Raw genomic sequence first — 15,841 nt, 5'->3', positions numbered from 1 at the left:
CTTCTACAAAGATGGGGGGGGGGTTTCTATCTATTTTCCAAAGTACCAAAAGGTAAGACAAGAAACAATGGATGGAAACTAACCAAGGAGTGAAGCACCCTAGAACTAAGAAATTTCCTAATGGCAATAGCCTCCGGAGCAGTCAAAATTACCCTCGGAGCAAATCGGAAGTCTGTTTCTGAATTTCCGGTTTGCCCGTAGGGCGGGGTTTTTTGCGCTCCGGAGGCTTCAGGGAAGCTCATGAAGCCTCCGGAGGACCCCCGGGACAGGGGGCAGGGAGGCTCTTTTTGCCCTTCTCAGGCTCCTATAAAGCCTCTGGAGCGAAACACATGGGAGAATGCAATCACAATCCTACACACAATAAAGCCATTTTGTGGGCTCGGTATTTCTATGGGATTCCTAGGACCAATGGCAAAACCAGGTTATGAGGACCATCTGGCAGGTCAGTATCGTCAGGGCCATTCTCACCTGCGGGGGAGGATATTGTTTCGAAGGGTAAGTGCCACACACCCCAAAAACTCCTGGGTCCCGTCAGTAGACAGAACCTATAACACAGGGCTGTCAAACTTGATTTCATTGAGGGCTCCATCAGGGTTGTGTTTGATTTCGGGGGGCCGGGATGGGCATGTCACTTGTGTCAGGAGCACCTGCGGTGGCCCAAGTGCTCTGCCAGAGAAAACAGGCTCCTGAGTGCCGTTTTTGGCTGGGACGGCCTGCAACCCTCTGCCAGAAAAAACAGCTTGCAAGGGCCACATGAGCTCCATTTTTGCTGGCAGAGGGTTTCAGAAGGCCATATCAGCCGAAAACAGAGATTGGGAGCCCATTTTCTCTGTTAGAGGCACCGTGGGCCAGTCCTTTGCTCTTTCCAGGGCGGCCCCATGGGCTGGATCTAAGTTCCCCGCAGGCAGGATCTCCCCCCCCCCTCCCCGGGCCTTTGAGTTTGACACCCCTGCTATAACCCGTCCCTCCTGCTAGATAGGTAGAGTAACCAGTGAGAGGCGGTTCCTCAAATCACTGGGCTCCATATTGTGTAAGATATGAAAGACCCCCAGCACTTTGTATTGAACTGGGAAGCAAACTAGCAGCTAGTGGAGCTGGCTTTCAACTTTTAAAAAGTTGCCTTCAATTTCAGAAAGCTTTTGTGGGGGAGTCAAACTTCTAAGAATAGCTAGAAAGTGGATTTTAAGTAAAGACCCTCATAAATTAATCCTGACTCCTGGGGTCATTTTCTTGCAATAGTCAGTAAAGAGATTTGCTGCTACATTCTCTCTGGTTGTTTTTCCATTATCTTACAGATCTGACGTATCCTGGTTTCCCATCCGAGCTTGATCCTAACCAGGTCCTGCTTAGTTTAAGATCAGCCAAGATTATCTAGGTGGTGCAATTTACAGTAGGTATGTGGATCCAATCATGTGACATAAGACATTTTTTATTCCATGGGCACTGCAGCTAAAAAGTAAAAAATGTTACACACTTCCCTTGCTGCTCTCTCTACAAATGTCTTTATCTGCTGTTAAGAAGACCTAGAAGGTCCCTTTCAATTCTGTTATTCCTTCATTTGTTCATTCTTAGATTCAATTTGTATGGCCATCCATCTCAACAAACGATTCTGATCAAAAGATAAAGTAAAAGCAATTACAATAACCAAACATTAATGTACATAGTGGTCAACAATAAAGCATACAGCATACAGATAGTCCTCGCTTAGCCACCACAATTAGGACTAGCAGTTGTGTCATTAAGCAAAGCAGTCGCTAAGTGAAATTGTGACACTGCATATGAGCTTACTTCAGTTTCCTTTGTTTTACAGAATTTCAGAGGTCAACAATGCAAAGTTACTTTTAATCATTCTTGTAATTGCGAACTTTTGTGGTACAAGATAGTCACTAAACAAGCCTTTAGCGCCTGGTGCCCTTCTGTGCTTCTTGTGTTTTAGGATTTTTTAAATTATACATTTCACCACCTATCTGAGTTTCTCACAAATTTATATGCTGCCAATTTCTAATGGACTCGAGGCAATTTACAAAATAAAAAAATACATATACTGTGTTTCCCTGAAAATAAGACGGTCTTGTTGTCTTTTGCCCCCCCCCCCCCCAATAGTAAACACTTGGCCTTTTTTTCAGGGAGGTCTTCTTATATTTGAGGTGCAGGAGGTGGCGAGTGTGGTCACCTCAGGGCTGCTGATGTAGCAATAGCAATAGCAGTTAGACATATACCGCTTCATAGGGCTTTCAGCCCTCTCTAAGTGGTTTACAGAGTCAGCATATCGCCCCACAGTCTGGATCCTCATTTTACCCACCTCGGAAGGATGGAAGGCTGAGTCAACCTTGAGCCGGTGAGATTTGAACCACCGAACTGCAGCTTAGCAGTCAGCTGAAGTGGCTGCAGTACTGCACTCTAACCACTGCGCCACCTCGGCTCTTATGATGTGTTGCAATGTTTTCGGGGAGGGCTTATTTTAGCGCATGCACTCAAAAGCCCGATTGGGGTTATTATCCCTGGAGGTCTTCTTTTCAGGGAAACAGGGCAATAAAACAGGTACGTCAATCTATCTAAAACACCACTAGGCTGAAACACTTGATGAAATAGCCAAATCTGAAGCAATTTATGAATTTGGGGGGCATTCGGTATTTTAGGAGGCAATATGTGCTGCAGGGTGAGGACAGCTCCAGAAAAGGCCTGTCACAGATGTGGGACCTTGTTTGGTAATGGCATCTTATTTCTAAACTCTTACAATTTATAAGATGATTTGGATATTAAAAATATGGATGGGTATGTAATGAAGAAATGAACAAAGTGAAACACTGAAAATTAGAAGTGGCAGAATTGTGTGATCCCTAAGAAAGCTTCCAGTGGGTGTGGAGTAGTTGATGTCATAGTCTAAGGGAATGACATCACTGCTTTATGATCTTGCTGGGCTAGTGTAGAACTGAGGAAATAAAGGAGCCATTATGAAAAACAGAAATGGCCCACTGTTGGATGGATAAGGTCAGTGTAAAATTGAAGGAGAATCCAAGGAAAATTGATCAATGTATAATATCAAATGACAAAATATCACCAACCATACTGGGCTAGCTGGCAAGTGAGATGTCTCGTGTTATTCCAGTCAAAGTAGCTTATGATCCATATCAAAACCCATATTCCCATCATGATAATCAACCTCCAAGGACAGATTCGCCTCAGCGGGAATGGACCCTTAGTCCACAGTCCCGTCGGAGGAGCAGCCCTCCAATGGCACCTCTCTCTCTACGAAGAAGCGAGATGGCTAAAACTGCTTCACCCCACAGAGGAAATGACATCAACCGGAGCGCCTCTCCCCACAGAGGAAGTGACGCTTCCCAGGGCACAGTTCCCCAGAACGTTTATCCTCAAAGAGGAAGGGTAAATGAAGCTCCCCGAAAATCTTATCCCACAGCTCCCTCCACACGGAGAGGGATTGAGATCCCACAGAGTACTGCTAATTTTCAGAGGGGTAGTGAGGCTGCCCAAAGACTGCCTTCTCCAAGAGGAGTGATGCCCACTTCTTCCAGTCCTTCTTCACGGAGAGAGAGTGAGGTCTCCCAGATTTCGTTTCTGCAACCAAATGACCCAGCACAGAAGATTCCTCCTCAGAAAAGGAACAACACCACCAAGAGTGCCTCACCATACAAAGCGATGGAGGTCCCACCAAATGTTTCACCCCATCGAGGAGGTGAGTTCCCTCAGAGTACTTCCCCAAGGCGAGGGAGCCAATTCAACCAGAATACTCCACCCCAAAGAGAAACCAACCCTCCACAACAAGGAAAGCCATCAACCCGAACCATATCTCCTCAAGCTGTCATGGACTCGCATAGAAAATACTCCCTCCAACCTGCCCAGGTTAAAATGACAGCTAGTCGTATGCTTATAGCAATGAAGCAGAGCCTGAATTCACAAAGAGATGAGATTTACCAGAGACGCCGATCTGCATCAACTGCAGAGAAACCTGAAATGGAAAATAAACACACGCCTTTCATCCCAGGGTGGGATGACTCCTTACCAGCATTGCCCCGATTCTTTGAAAACCCTGATAACAGCTTAAAGGATGCATGGACTCAAACATCCAAGATGACTTCTCAGTTAGTGACTGAACAGGGACAGCAATATACATCCCGAACCCCAAAGAAATTAGCTCGTAAACCTGTTCCCAGTCCAAAAGATAAATGTATTCAAACACAAACTCTTTATCAAGACACTTTCTTTTCAAAAAAGGAGTGTCCTCAGTTAGAGATGTGGACTAGAACAACCCAGACACCACTTCCTGGAGCAGAAGTTAGGCCCAAATCATCCCCAGTGCCAACTGTCATCGTATCTTCTTATCATTCAGAAATAAAACCAAATGATAAGTGTGCTTTCCATGCAGAACGTGGATCAGATTATATGAGGCCATTCTATCAAGAGATGGACACGGACCACAAACGTTTATCTCCGAGGTCTGAGTTACCTCATCGAGCTTCTCTCTCCTCAGAGGCCGAGAAGAGAAAGAACTCTCTCCTAACATGGACTAAACCAGTATACCAGCAGGCTATACCTATGGAGCTTGATGTGAGGAGGAACCTCCAAACAAAACATGAATTGACCCAGGAAGCCAAAAGGCCTGTCATCCATCCAGAGACCGAGTCTGAGTATCGTTGTCAGCTCCACCAAGAGATGGAGCCAATGGCCTTCAAACCAGATCTTTCTCTTAGAGATGAGTCACTCTCCTCCATACCAGTTTCTACCCCAATTACGAACATCAAGGAACATTACCCTATTCGCAAAGGCTCCCTACGGCAAAACAAAGAAGAAAGAAGATACAAGGAGAAGAAAGCAATGCGTACTTCAATCCACCAGGAGCCCTTGTGGTCTGAATCCCTACCAAGTGACCAAAACTCACTCCTCAGTAAACCTGCTTTCCATCCAGAGAGTGAATCCGAGTACAGGTGTATGCTGCATCAACAATGGGAAGCAGCCCAGAAGCCATTCTTTGCACAAGGAGCTGAGTTCCTGCCTCAGAGGAACTTGCTCACCAGCAGGCCTGAAACCACACCCAAGGTCATACCTGCATTTCACCCAGGGAATCTTGACCCCACTTGGTTGGCTGCAGGGAATCAGCCTGATGCAGAAACCAACCTCAGAGCCTTGCCACACACAGGGGTTGCCAGGACCTGTGGCATCTTACCTCCACGGTGTCTAGATAAGTTTGGACCTCAGTCACCTTGGTGGTCTTTACTTCAAGCAGACACTGACCACTGGTTTCCAGAGTCGAAGAAGCGTGCCAGTCTACCAGCCCCAGACTGGAGGGAGATGTACAGAAGTTCCTCAGTTCCAGAACCTAGGCAGCATTGCACTGCCCACCTAGCTCAAAACTGGCAAGAGATGCACTTCAGTGGGCCAGCTCAAGAATGTTTATTGGACAAGCCAACTATGGAGTCGGAGGCAGTTTTGGATTTCCCATGTGACTGTGTTACTGCCCCATGGAAAAAGCAGGCAGTGATGAAAGTGGGCTCAGAAAAACCATCTACTTCTTTGGCTTCACAGTTTGGATGCCAAGGACCAGAACGTGCAATCTACAACCCTGAGGCTGATGACCTCCTCAAGTTACAGAGAGGGAAGTCAGTTGCCAGGTTTAGTGCTTTCTTTGTGGGTATGTTATTGAAGTTTAATCTATGCTTACCCTCCTGTTCCAGAGGCAACAGAAAGTCTTGCTGTTCCCCAGAGCAGGCATTTATGGTTCACTTGTAACCACTTGTATGGTTCATGTCAGGGGTGGGTTTCAACCGGTTCGCGGTGGTCCCTGTGAACCGGTTGGTCGGTGAACCCGGAAGTAAGTAACTTCTGGGAACGGCGAAGGGCCCACCCGCCCTCCTTACCCGGTTTTGACGAGTTCTGCGCTTCCACGCATGCGCAGGATGCATACAGCGCCTGCGCGATCCTCCAGGAGAAGCTGGAGCATCGCACAGATGCTAGTACGCATGCGTGCACCGCGCGCGTGCACGAGGACGCCACTGGCCCCGTTCCAACTGAACCGGTTGGAACGGGGCGAGAAACCCACCCCTGGTTCATGTGTAATGCTTCTAGTCCTGTAGCTTTAATGTGCAACATTATATTGTAAGAGCCATCATTGGTGATTTCCCTGGTTTCAGCTCCTGCTCTGTCCACCTTAACCACCATGTGGAAATTCTCTCCAGTTGACATACACAACTTTTTGGCTATCTTTGTGTTGCAATGTTAATTTTTTTTAAAATTCTCATTGTACCATCAGTCAGTTGAACTTTTTCATAGTTCTTTGAAACTGGCTTGACTATTCCACCATGTGATGCATTGACCATTAGATGGTAGCAAAGAAAGGTTTTTTTGTCTCATGCCTGCCATCTGGTGGTCATCCATATTTGGGCAACTGCCAGATAATTCTGTCGAAAGAGCTGGAGTTTAAGAATGGGACTTGGCTATGGGGAGCAGTGTGAGAGCTATAAAGTACCTTAAGGACAAAAAATGAAGAGTGGAAAGGAGGAAAGAAAATTCCCTGCCAGGCAAGCTTACAGAAGGACAAAAGGTATATCCTTTCTTTTACAATTCCGTTACATGCATCAAGAAAAGAATATTGTCAGCCCATTTAAAAAAAGAAAAAAAGCACCTGGGATTCAGGTGATCTTCATAGTTGAGAGGTGGGAAAACAGGTCAAAGACCAAACAAGCAGGGCAGCATCAATTGGTTAATTAGCACCACACATTTGTGGATATGGAGCATATCATTTCAGGTTATCTTCCCTGTGGGTATGAATATTTCCTAAATCCCCTGTGTGCAGATCCGGAGATGGGATAAGAGGGAAAGCACTACTAAAGGAACCTTGGGTGTCAGGAGCAAGGAATCAAGTATTAAAAGAAATTCTGGTTCATTCTGAGCTGGATTTCAAAGAGCACAGGACAATTACTTGAAGTAGAAGTGGAGTTTATTTAAGAGGAAAACAGCTTAGCAATCAAAGGTAGCCACCAGTTAAAAGAAAAAGTTGGCTACATTTATAGAAGAGTCTATCTTTTTTCCCCCAAAAAAGTTTTTATTTTTTGAATAAAAACAAACAAAATCATTCTCCATTACAAATTGTAGAAAGTGTGTCACTTGGTTACAAAGAGCTTTCGTGCATCCCTTCCACAGTCATCACCCCTGATTCATATCAAATTATCTATTTTACATCACATATATTTATATATATTGCTATCATCATACCTCATCCTTCATATGACTATAGTTGTTTTAATGTCCCTTTATAACAAACATTCCAAAATTTAAAACAAAACTACATAGTGGCATTCCTTTATCTATTTTCAATATCATCCAACAACATTATACCTTTATAACACATTCAAAATAAAAATTAATTATGTTTAATAACAAAATTTTTAGACCTCTTAATCATGAATATAAATCATCAATTTATATTCAATTTCCCTTTTATCCTGTCAATACAAATCATTACATTATTATCATTACCAGTCATTTATTTAATGATAGTTTGACTAAGTTTAACTTACTTTTTCCCTTTTTTTCACCATTTAAATTTTTTACCAAATTTCTTCTTATCAAACATACATACATACATACATACATACATACATACATATATATATTGTTATCATTATCAATTATTTATCTAACTTTATCCATTAACACTACATTTTTAACATGCTCTAATTTTAAGAAAAATTTTAAACCTCTTAATCATTGTTTACAATTTATATCCAATTTTCCCTTTTATCATGTCAATACAAATTATTACATTATTATCATTATCAGTCATTTATTTATCAATAGTTTGACTATGTTTAACTTACTTTTTCCCCTTTTTTCGCCATTTAAACATTTATACCAAATTTCCTCTTATCAAACCAATACATATGTATACATTGTTATCATTATCAATTATTTACCTAACTTTATCATTATCACTACATTTTTAACATAATGCTCTAATTTTAACAAAAATTTAACTAGTGTTTTATTATTAATTATCATATCTCAACCTGTGTCTTTCCAGTAATAGTGTAGTCCTATTTCTTTTGCCATTTGAGGAATTGGTCTTCTGGTTATTTCCTTAATCAAATTTGTTTGGACTTCTCTTTGCAACTTGTTGCTTATTACATATCTTGTAAAATCTCGAAACCCTCCATCAGCTTCCTTAATCAGTTTATCTTTGGTTATCAGTAGTGTTGTCAAAATTTCTCTCCTTAAGTCCATCCATTCTTCTCTTTCTTCTTCTTCTATACCTTGAAATCTGTAATAAAGCACCTTTTCATCTCTTCCCTTTCCTTGTTCCACTCTTTCCATCTCCAACCACACTCACTGTCAATATCCACAGTTATCTTGCCTCTTTGTTCATTTTTCCCCTGGGTTTTTAGGACTCCAGCCTCCACTTTTTCCATTTGCTGAATATCTTCTATTTGCTGAGTATCTTCCATTTTTCCATCAGGTTTTGCCACATTGAACTTTATATTTTCAATAGTTTCCAATCTCTTCTCAATTCTCTCTGTTGTTTCTAATAATTTTTGAATTCCAGACCTAATATGTTGTAATGTTATGGTTTCTTTTTGAAGTAGTGTCATCCTTCCAATTAATAAACACTGCCACTCTAGTTTAAAAACAAATCTTTGTTTTCACTTCTTTCCAGCTAGCAACAAACATCCAGAGAGAACCTGCGTAAACAATCCATGTTCTTCTTTATAAACAAGCTGAAGCTTTTGAAGTGCAAGGTCAAAATGATCAAAAGGAAAAAAGATAAAGCAATGTTTCCAGGTCTCAATCTCCAAGTGGCAGTGTAACTTCTTTTCGCTCTAAGGTTACTACCCTCTTTATATACCTTTTAAATCTTCTTTATGTTTCAGGCTTAGAAGAAATAAAGTTCTTAAATGAAACCAAATAAAAATAAAAAATCCATCCCAACCAGTATTGTAGAAGTAAAGGAAAAAATTTAATCCATAGATAAAAAAAGAAATAGAAGAAGAAAATCCAAAACTTTCACTTAAAAAGTAAAAAATATTCACAAAACTTCAATTGATAGAAAAAAAAAAAAGATAACACACTGTCCAATAATGCTTAATTCTCAAAGTTCCAATTTATTAAAAGAGCCATGTTGGCACATCTGGGAAAACCCTAATCTGAAAGCTTTCAGGTTTTCCCACCCAGCTGAAAGTTCAAGATCCTGTCCTAATACCCACAAGTTCATCACATGGTCCAATCTTCCACTGCCACGAAGACAGATTCCTCCCATCCAGTTCTGGCCAGGTGCAGACACAAAGATAACCTTGGCTTTCTAAGAAGAATGTTATTATGGCTACATATCGCCCAACTCCGTATAATCTCCCCTCCCATTTTCCCATAATAGAAAATAGACAGTAGAAATTGTGGTAGGCCTGAAGTCCAAAAATAAAGATGGCTTGCAGGCATGACACAAGGTTTGCTTTTCGGATAATTGAACACCACTTTGTTATAGTTATTACCATAACTGTTACAGTAACATACCCTGTGAAAAGTTAGGGAGGGTCTGCTGTGGGTTTCTACATTCCAAAGATTCCACTCTGAGCTGCCTCTTTGCTCCTTGGGAAAGACCCCCTGATCAGAGGAGGTTGTCACATAATGTAACAACTGGTTCAGGCAGAACTGAAAATGCGAGCGCGCATATGGCATCAAAAGCATGGCGATTATATAGGATGGGATAGCACCGGGGGTGGGGTGGGGCGGCAACCGATGGTTGGAACTACTGGTTCGCCTGAACCAGTGCGAACCAGCTGCAGCCCACTTCTGCCCCTGATGTACTATATTCCACCACACTTGGCTGCCTACTTGTGGATGAATATTGACAGATAAGGTACATTGTATGTGGACATCTCTCTGGAAATAGTTAAAGGGTTGTCCTCATGCCAGGAGAAGGAGGCTTCATGGATTTGTCCTCAGCCTAACTATAGAGCCCTGTTCAGTAGCACTCTGGCTCAATACCAGGCCGGAATCCATCCGACTTCTCCTGAGGCTCTTTCTGGTTTTTTGAAGAAAAAAGTGAAACTTATTTTCTGATTGTTTCTCCTGCATTTCTGCTTGTGGACAAGAGGTGGCACCCCAATGGCATCTTTGCTAGGACAGTGGCTCAGCAGAAGACAGGCAGGCACTTTTCCTCCACCAGATCCTGGCTACTTCAAAGTGATAATTCAGGAGTTGGGCATTTTGTGAGGAGGGGCAGCAGCAGGAAGTGGCAGGGCCCACATAAAGAGGAGCCTCAGGCAGGCTTTTTTGGCACTGAAGTGATGGTTGCTTTTTATTCAGGCAATAATTTTTTTTTAAAAAAAAATAACAATCCAAAGTTATTTCAGTATTTTTGGTTTCCTAATTCACATGCTGCTATTTCATGGGCACAAACGGTGGAGGAAAATAGGTCAAAACACGCCTGCCTACTTGCCTCAGTGGCTAGGACACTGAGCTTGTCAGTCAGAAAGGCCCACAATTCGGCAGTTTGAATTCCTAGTACAGGTCTTCTGCGTGAACAGAGGGTTGGATGATCTCCAAGGTCCCTTTCCAACTCTGTTATTGTTACTGTTACTGAATGAAATCACAAAGGGCAAGCTAATATGTTCTTGTTCTCACAGTAAGACATTGGCTATGCTACTAAAGAATTTGGGAATTAGCCACACTCGAAAAAGTTGTAGTTTTAGCTATGATAATTAAGTCCTGGTTTAGAGGCAGGCATTTAGCTCATCTTGTCTGATATCGAAAAAGTTAAGTAAGGTTGGACCTCATTAGTATTTGGACAGAGTACTACAGGGAGTCCTTGACTTAAAACCACAAATGAATCCCAAAATTCTGGTGCTAAGTAAGACATTACTTAAGTGAATGACTTAAGTTATTCTTAACTTAAGTCTTAAGTAAGACATTACTTAAGCCTCAGTTCTTGCCACAGTTGTTAAGTGAATCACTGCAGTTGTTGAGTTAGTAGCACAGTTGTTAAGTGAATCTGGATTCCCCGTTGACTTTGTCAGAAGGTGGGATCACATGAGCCCGGGATACTGCAACTGCCATAAATGTGAGTCAGTTGCCAAGAGTCTGAATCTTGATCACATGACCATGGGGATGCTGTAAGTGTAAAAAAAGTCACTTTTTTCAGTGCCAGGTGTAACTTTGAATGGTCACTAAATGAACTTTTGGTAATTGCCAGCTGCCTGCCTGTATAGATATAGTTTATTTAGGTTAGGGCTAGTTAACCTTTTTATACCTACTGCCCACTTTTGTATTTCTGTTAATAGTAAAATTTTCTAACCGCCCACCGGTTCCACAGTAATGGTGATTTATAAAGTAGGGAAGTAACTACTTTATAAATTTTATAAAGCAGAGTTACAGCAAATCCCTACCTCCCACCATGAAAGCTGGAATCCCCACTAGTGGGTGGTAGGGTCCAGGTTGACTACCACTGATTTAGGTCTTCATGTCTCAGTTGGCCACCAAATCAGATGGAGCATTTCTCTTGTTGGAAGAAATCTCCTTGGTTCATTCCCCAGCTGAGACGTAGTCACTGGCGCTGACAAGAAATTGACACAGAAGCCAGCTGCCAGAAAGCAGAATCCTTTAATTCAGGAAGAAAAGAGGTTGTAGTGATTCAGATCAAGCATTGTTGGCTAGCTAGCAGATTGGGGATTGCCTTTTTATACTTGATTTTCCTTTGAAGCTCCTACAGTTTGATGGGTTTTGATGTGCCTCTATCTGAAGTGATTGCCTGGGGTTTTTGTTTTCCTGGTTTAATGGGCTAATCCTGGGCCTAGGTCTTTTGTCTTTTCTATCTTAAAGGTTAATCCTGTCAGGGACGCAGGAAGGAGGTGTTCTAGTGTGCCTCGGTTTGCCTTTGTGGCTTAATCCTGCTTATCTTTATTGCTCTGTTAAGTGTTTCCATGGTCAGGCTTTGATACTTTGTTAGTGTGGTTTTTTTGGCAGCATGCCCAGTCTTTCAATTAGTCTGAGGAGCTGTTCTGAGTTTTCTTTGCAGCTGGTGCCTTCACTTTGGGGTTTTGATTTTCTTAAAGAGGTAGAGCTTCTTTTAGTTTTTTGGCACTGCTTAAGTGGTTCCTGGCACTGTCTTTTTGGGGTGTTCTTCCCATGCTCTGATTCATCCAGGATTCTTTCTATGTCTCCACTAGTACCTTACCATAGCACAAACGTACTTTAATCATATCTCTTTTTCTCTTTTTTTACATCTTCTCATTACATTATATTCCTCTCATTCCCTGCTCGTGATTAAGTCATCCTTTAAGTGTACTGGTATTAAAAATATTATTTCCCTTCTAATTTTAAGTATTAAAGAACAGCCTCAAGGTATGTAAAAATCTGTCACCCTTTACTTTTGTCCACCCTTTACCTTGGCAGAAAATCAGGAGATTGGTGGCCGGTAATACAGAGACAAGGGAGGCAGGACAGGGATCAGCAATGGGAATGTGGAACATTTCATGCTGGCATAATTTCTGGTTTAAAGATGGCTTGAGAGCACTTTAGCTCAGCAAAGGGATAAGACCCTATTACTCATTAATGATTTAAAACACAGCTTCAAAACCTGACCTGGATTTTTTTGTTGTTGCCACCCACAGCCAACAACTGAGTTTGGGAAGAAGATAATAAGGGATCCATCCTTCCCTTCAAGAGAACTATAGGTCCTGGCTAGGCCACTTTGGAGTACCTGGCTATCAACAAATGGGGCAAAGTCCAGCATTGTCCTTTGAGCCAATGGAAATTGCACATCCCCGATTTACAGGTTTAAGGGCTGTAAGTGTGCAAATTGTACAGTTGAGCATCATCAGATTAGGCAAAGCCTCAGCAGATTCATTTGTTCAACATGCTCAGCTTGTTTAGTATCACTTTGATTCATTTTTTTTTTTAAACTGTGTGTGTCGTGCAAACCCAGTGCATTTGGTTGGTTGAATTAATTCATTTGCTTGAGAGGAGTAAGTTTTGTGGAAGCAGCCAATCTTTATAAGTGAAAAGTTTCTACTCTCTGTCAAAGCCAAACGGAGGCAATCACAAAAATGTGCTTCTTGTGGACAGTGAGATGCGTAATCTTTTGAGCTAAGCTGCACATATTTCCTTGGTGCAGACCAGGGGTGAAATCCTCCCGGGGACAATCGCAGAAACGATTGTCGTTGGTTCTGTGAACTGGTAGTAAAAAAAGCTTCTAAGAATCGTGTGGCTTAGCTGTGAGCCGCGTGATCGTCGGAAACTTTCCCTCCACTTTTTAAAGGATTTTTTCCTGCCTATTCACTGGAACCGGCAAGAAAAAGAAAATGCTTTAAAAAGTGAAAAAAATGTTCCATGACAATCAACTGTGCTGTGTGATCGTGGGAGCCTTTTTTCCCTTTTTTAAAAGAATTTTTTAACTACCTATTTGCCTGAATCAGAAATTAAAAAATGCTTTAAAAAGGGAGGGGGAGGTTCCCACAATCGCAGGCCACAGCTAAACCATTTTTTCCCCCATTTCTTAAAGCATTTTTTACTGCCGGCTCGGGCAAATAGGTAGTAAAAAATGTTTTAAAAATGTTTAAAAAGTTGGCCACACCCAACCAATCACATCCCCCCCCCAAGCCATGCCCAGAGAACCAGTGGCAATTTTTTTATATTTCATCACTAGTGCAGACTGTGAGCAGATCCATATATACAGTTAATGGAAAGTACTCAAAAACATTTCGGCTCCAAAACAGATCTTCTTAACTAGTGTATTCATTGCAGCTCTTCCTTCAAAAGGAAGCTTGCAGTGAGACCTGGATGGGCAGAATAGAGGATACATCAGGACTGGCAAAATTTAGGGATCCTTTTTACCTAAAGGACTGCCTTACAACCAGCCAGGGAAGTGCTTTAAAACTGTAGCACTTTAACTCTATAAATAAATTATAGTGGGCTGAAAGTACCAGGAAGAAACTCTTTTGGGAGTGGCCCCATACTTACCAAACCCTTTCCTCCCAAAATATAACAGCTCCGCCACTGGAAATAATTAAGGAACTCTACTTTCATTTTAGTCAGTTTATTGTTCCTTGCTATTGGCATTTAACTGCTGAATTTTAAGGATTATAAAATGATTTTAATTCAAGATCATGGAAACTGAAACTGAATGTTGCAGGGAGCCCCTCAAAATCTTAAAACCTAATTTCAATTTTAATTTTATTTTAATGTGAAAATACTTTGATATTATCAGTCATTCTGTCAGCCAGAGGTTTAGACTGGATTTAGCATTTCTGACCACTTATCAAGTCCTTCCCAGGACCTGGGATAGGCAGATATGTTCTTTGATGGAGTTAAAAGTATCACTGCAGGATATAATCTCTTCCAAGTAAGGCTTTTGCAGTAGATTTGTGATTTTGTCAATGTTGACAGTGTTTAGGTTGTATTCCAGATGTTTTGGGATTGCATTCAACGCACCTATTACTATTGGTATTAACTTTGCTTTCTTTTGCCACAGTTGTTATACTTCTATTTGCAGGTCTTAATACTTTGTGATTTTCTCCATTTTTTGGGGTCATCTGTTCTGCTATCTCTGTATTGAAATGTCTACTATCCAGACTTTTTTGTTTTTCCTATCAAAAATAGTTAAGTCTAGGGTGTTGTGTGGCAAATGCTTGTCTCTTTCAATTCTGAAGTCCCAGCGCACTTTAGATACATTATTTTCAATTACTTTGTCTATTTGTGGTCCCAGCAGTTCTTTCTTACAGATATTATTATTGTCTTCAAGTTAGTGTTGACTAATCCAGTGTTTCTCAAACTTGACAATTTTAGGATATGTGGACCTCAACTCCCAGAATTCCTTAGCCAAATTTGAGAAACACTGAATTAGTCCCTGCAGGGTTTTTGTTTTTAGTAATATTTTTGGAAAGTTTTTCCATTGCTAAACTTTCCTCATGCCTAAGGCAGAACTACAACTCATAAGTTCCATATTTTTTAAACCTGGTTCCTTAACACTATGCCAACCTGGCTCTTCATATTAATTGGGTTTTCCCCCCTGTCTGTGTGCCTTTGAGTCAGTGTTGACTTCTAGTGGACTTCCTGGAGGGTGGTGAGGGTTTTTTTGGCAACATTTTTAGAGGTTGTTTGCCATTGCCAGGGCTGAGAAAGAGTGACTGACCCAAGGTCACCCAGCTAGATTTATGCTCAAGGTGGAATTAGAACTCACAAATATCCTGGTTTTAGGCCAGCATCTTAAACACTACACTAAACTTGCTCTCCATATTAAGTGTACTTAGTCATTTATAATAATCAAGTAAATTTTAATAAAATCCAACTTAATTTATATTGCCTTCCTCTCCTTTATCTTGACTCCCATCAATACCCTTTCCCTGATTTGGAGGCTTGTTGTGGCTCTAGATCTCAAAAAAGGCTTGCACTGTATTCTATTTTATTAATCTTTATGATAGCTATAAAGTGGGACACGGTGGCTCAGTGGCTAAGACACTGAGCTTGTCGATCAGAAAGGTCGGCAGTTTGAATCCCTAGTGCTGCGAAATGGAGTGAGCTCCCATTACTTGTCCCAGCTTCTGCCAACCTAGCAGTTCAAAATCACATAAAAATGCAAGTAGAAAAACAGGAACCACCTTCGATGGGAAGGTAACAGTGTTCTGTGCTCCTTTGGCATTTAGTCATGCTGGCCACATGACCACAGGATGTCTTCAGACAGTGCTGGCTCTTCGACTTTGAAACGGAGATGAGCACCGCCCCTTAGAGTTGGGAACGACTAGCACATATGTGCAAGGGGAACCTTTGCCATTACCATAGCTATTATTAAGTTTGGGTGATAAACGCTGGAAGCCACTAAACACTGAATGTAGAACGGGAC

The 15,841-nt window shown here is 41.6% G+C and overlaps 1 protein-coding gene across 1 annotated transcript; it reads left to right on the top strand.

Annotated features, from left to right (window-relative positions):
* The first annotated feature begins 3,090 nt into the window (after positions 1-3,090).
* On the top strand, positions 3,091-6,825 carry LOC148044877 (uncharacterized). The gene is made up of 2 exons (XM_087718001.1): positions 3,091-5,647; positions 6,809-6,825. The coding sequence occupies exons 1-2, from the start codon at positions 3,091-3,093 to the stop codon at positions 6,823-6,825; spliced, it is 2,574 nt and encodes an 857-aa protein (XP_087574127.1).
* Positions 6,826-15,841: the final 9,016 nt, after the last annotated feature.

The sequence above is a fragment of the Thamnophis sirtalis genome, unplaced genomic scaffold (genome assembly GCF_051295495.1).
Source record: "Thamnophis sirtalis isolate CommonGarterSnake01/CBP01778 unplaced genomic scaffold, rThaSir2_p1.2 scaffold_6, whole genome shotgun sequence".
NCBI classification, from domain to species: domain Eukaryota; kingdom Metazoa; phylum Chordata; class Lepidosauria; order Squamata; family Natricidae; genus Thamnophis; species Thamnophis sirtalis.
Note: the sequence above shows the minus strand (reverse complement) of the source record. Positions and strands in the feature narration are given on the sequence as shown.

What these genes read in the sequence shown, in the direction of transcription:
- LOC148044877 (XM_087718001.1), top strand. Translation starts at nt 3,091, where the DNA reads ATGTCTCGTGTTATTCCAGTCAAAGTAGCTTATGATCCATATCAAAAC.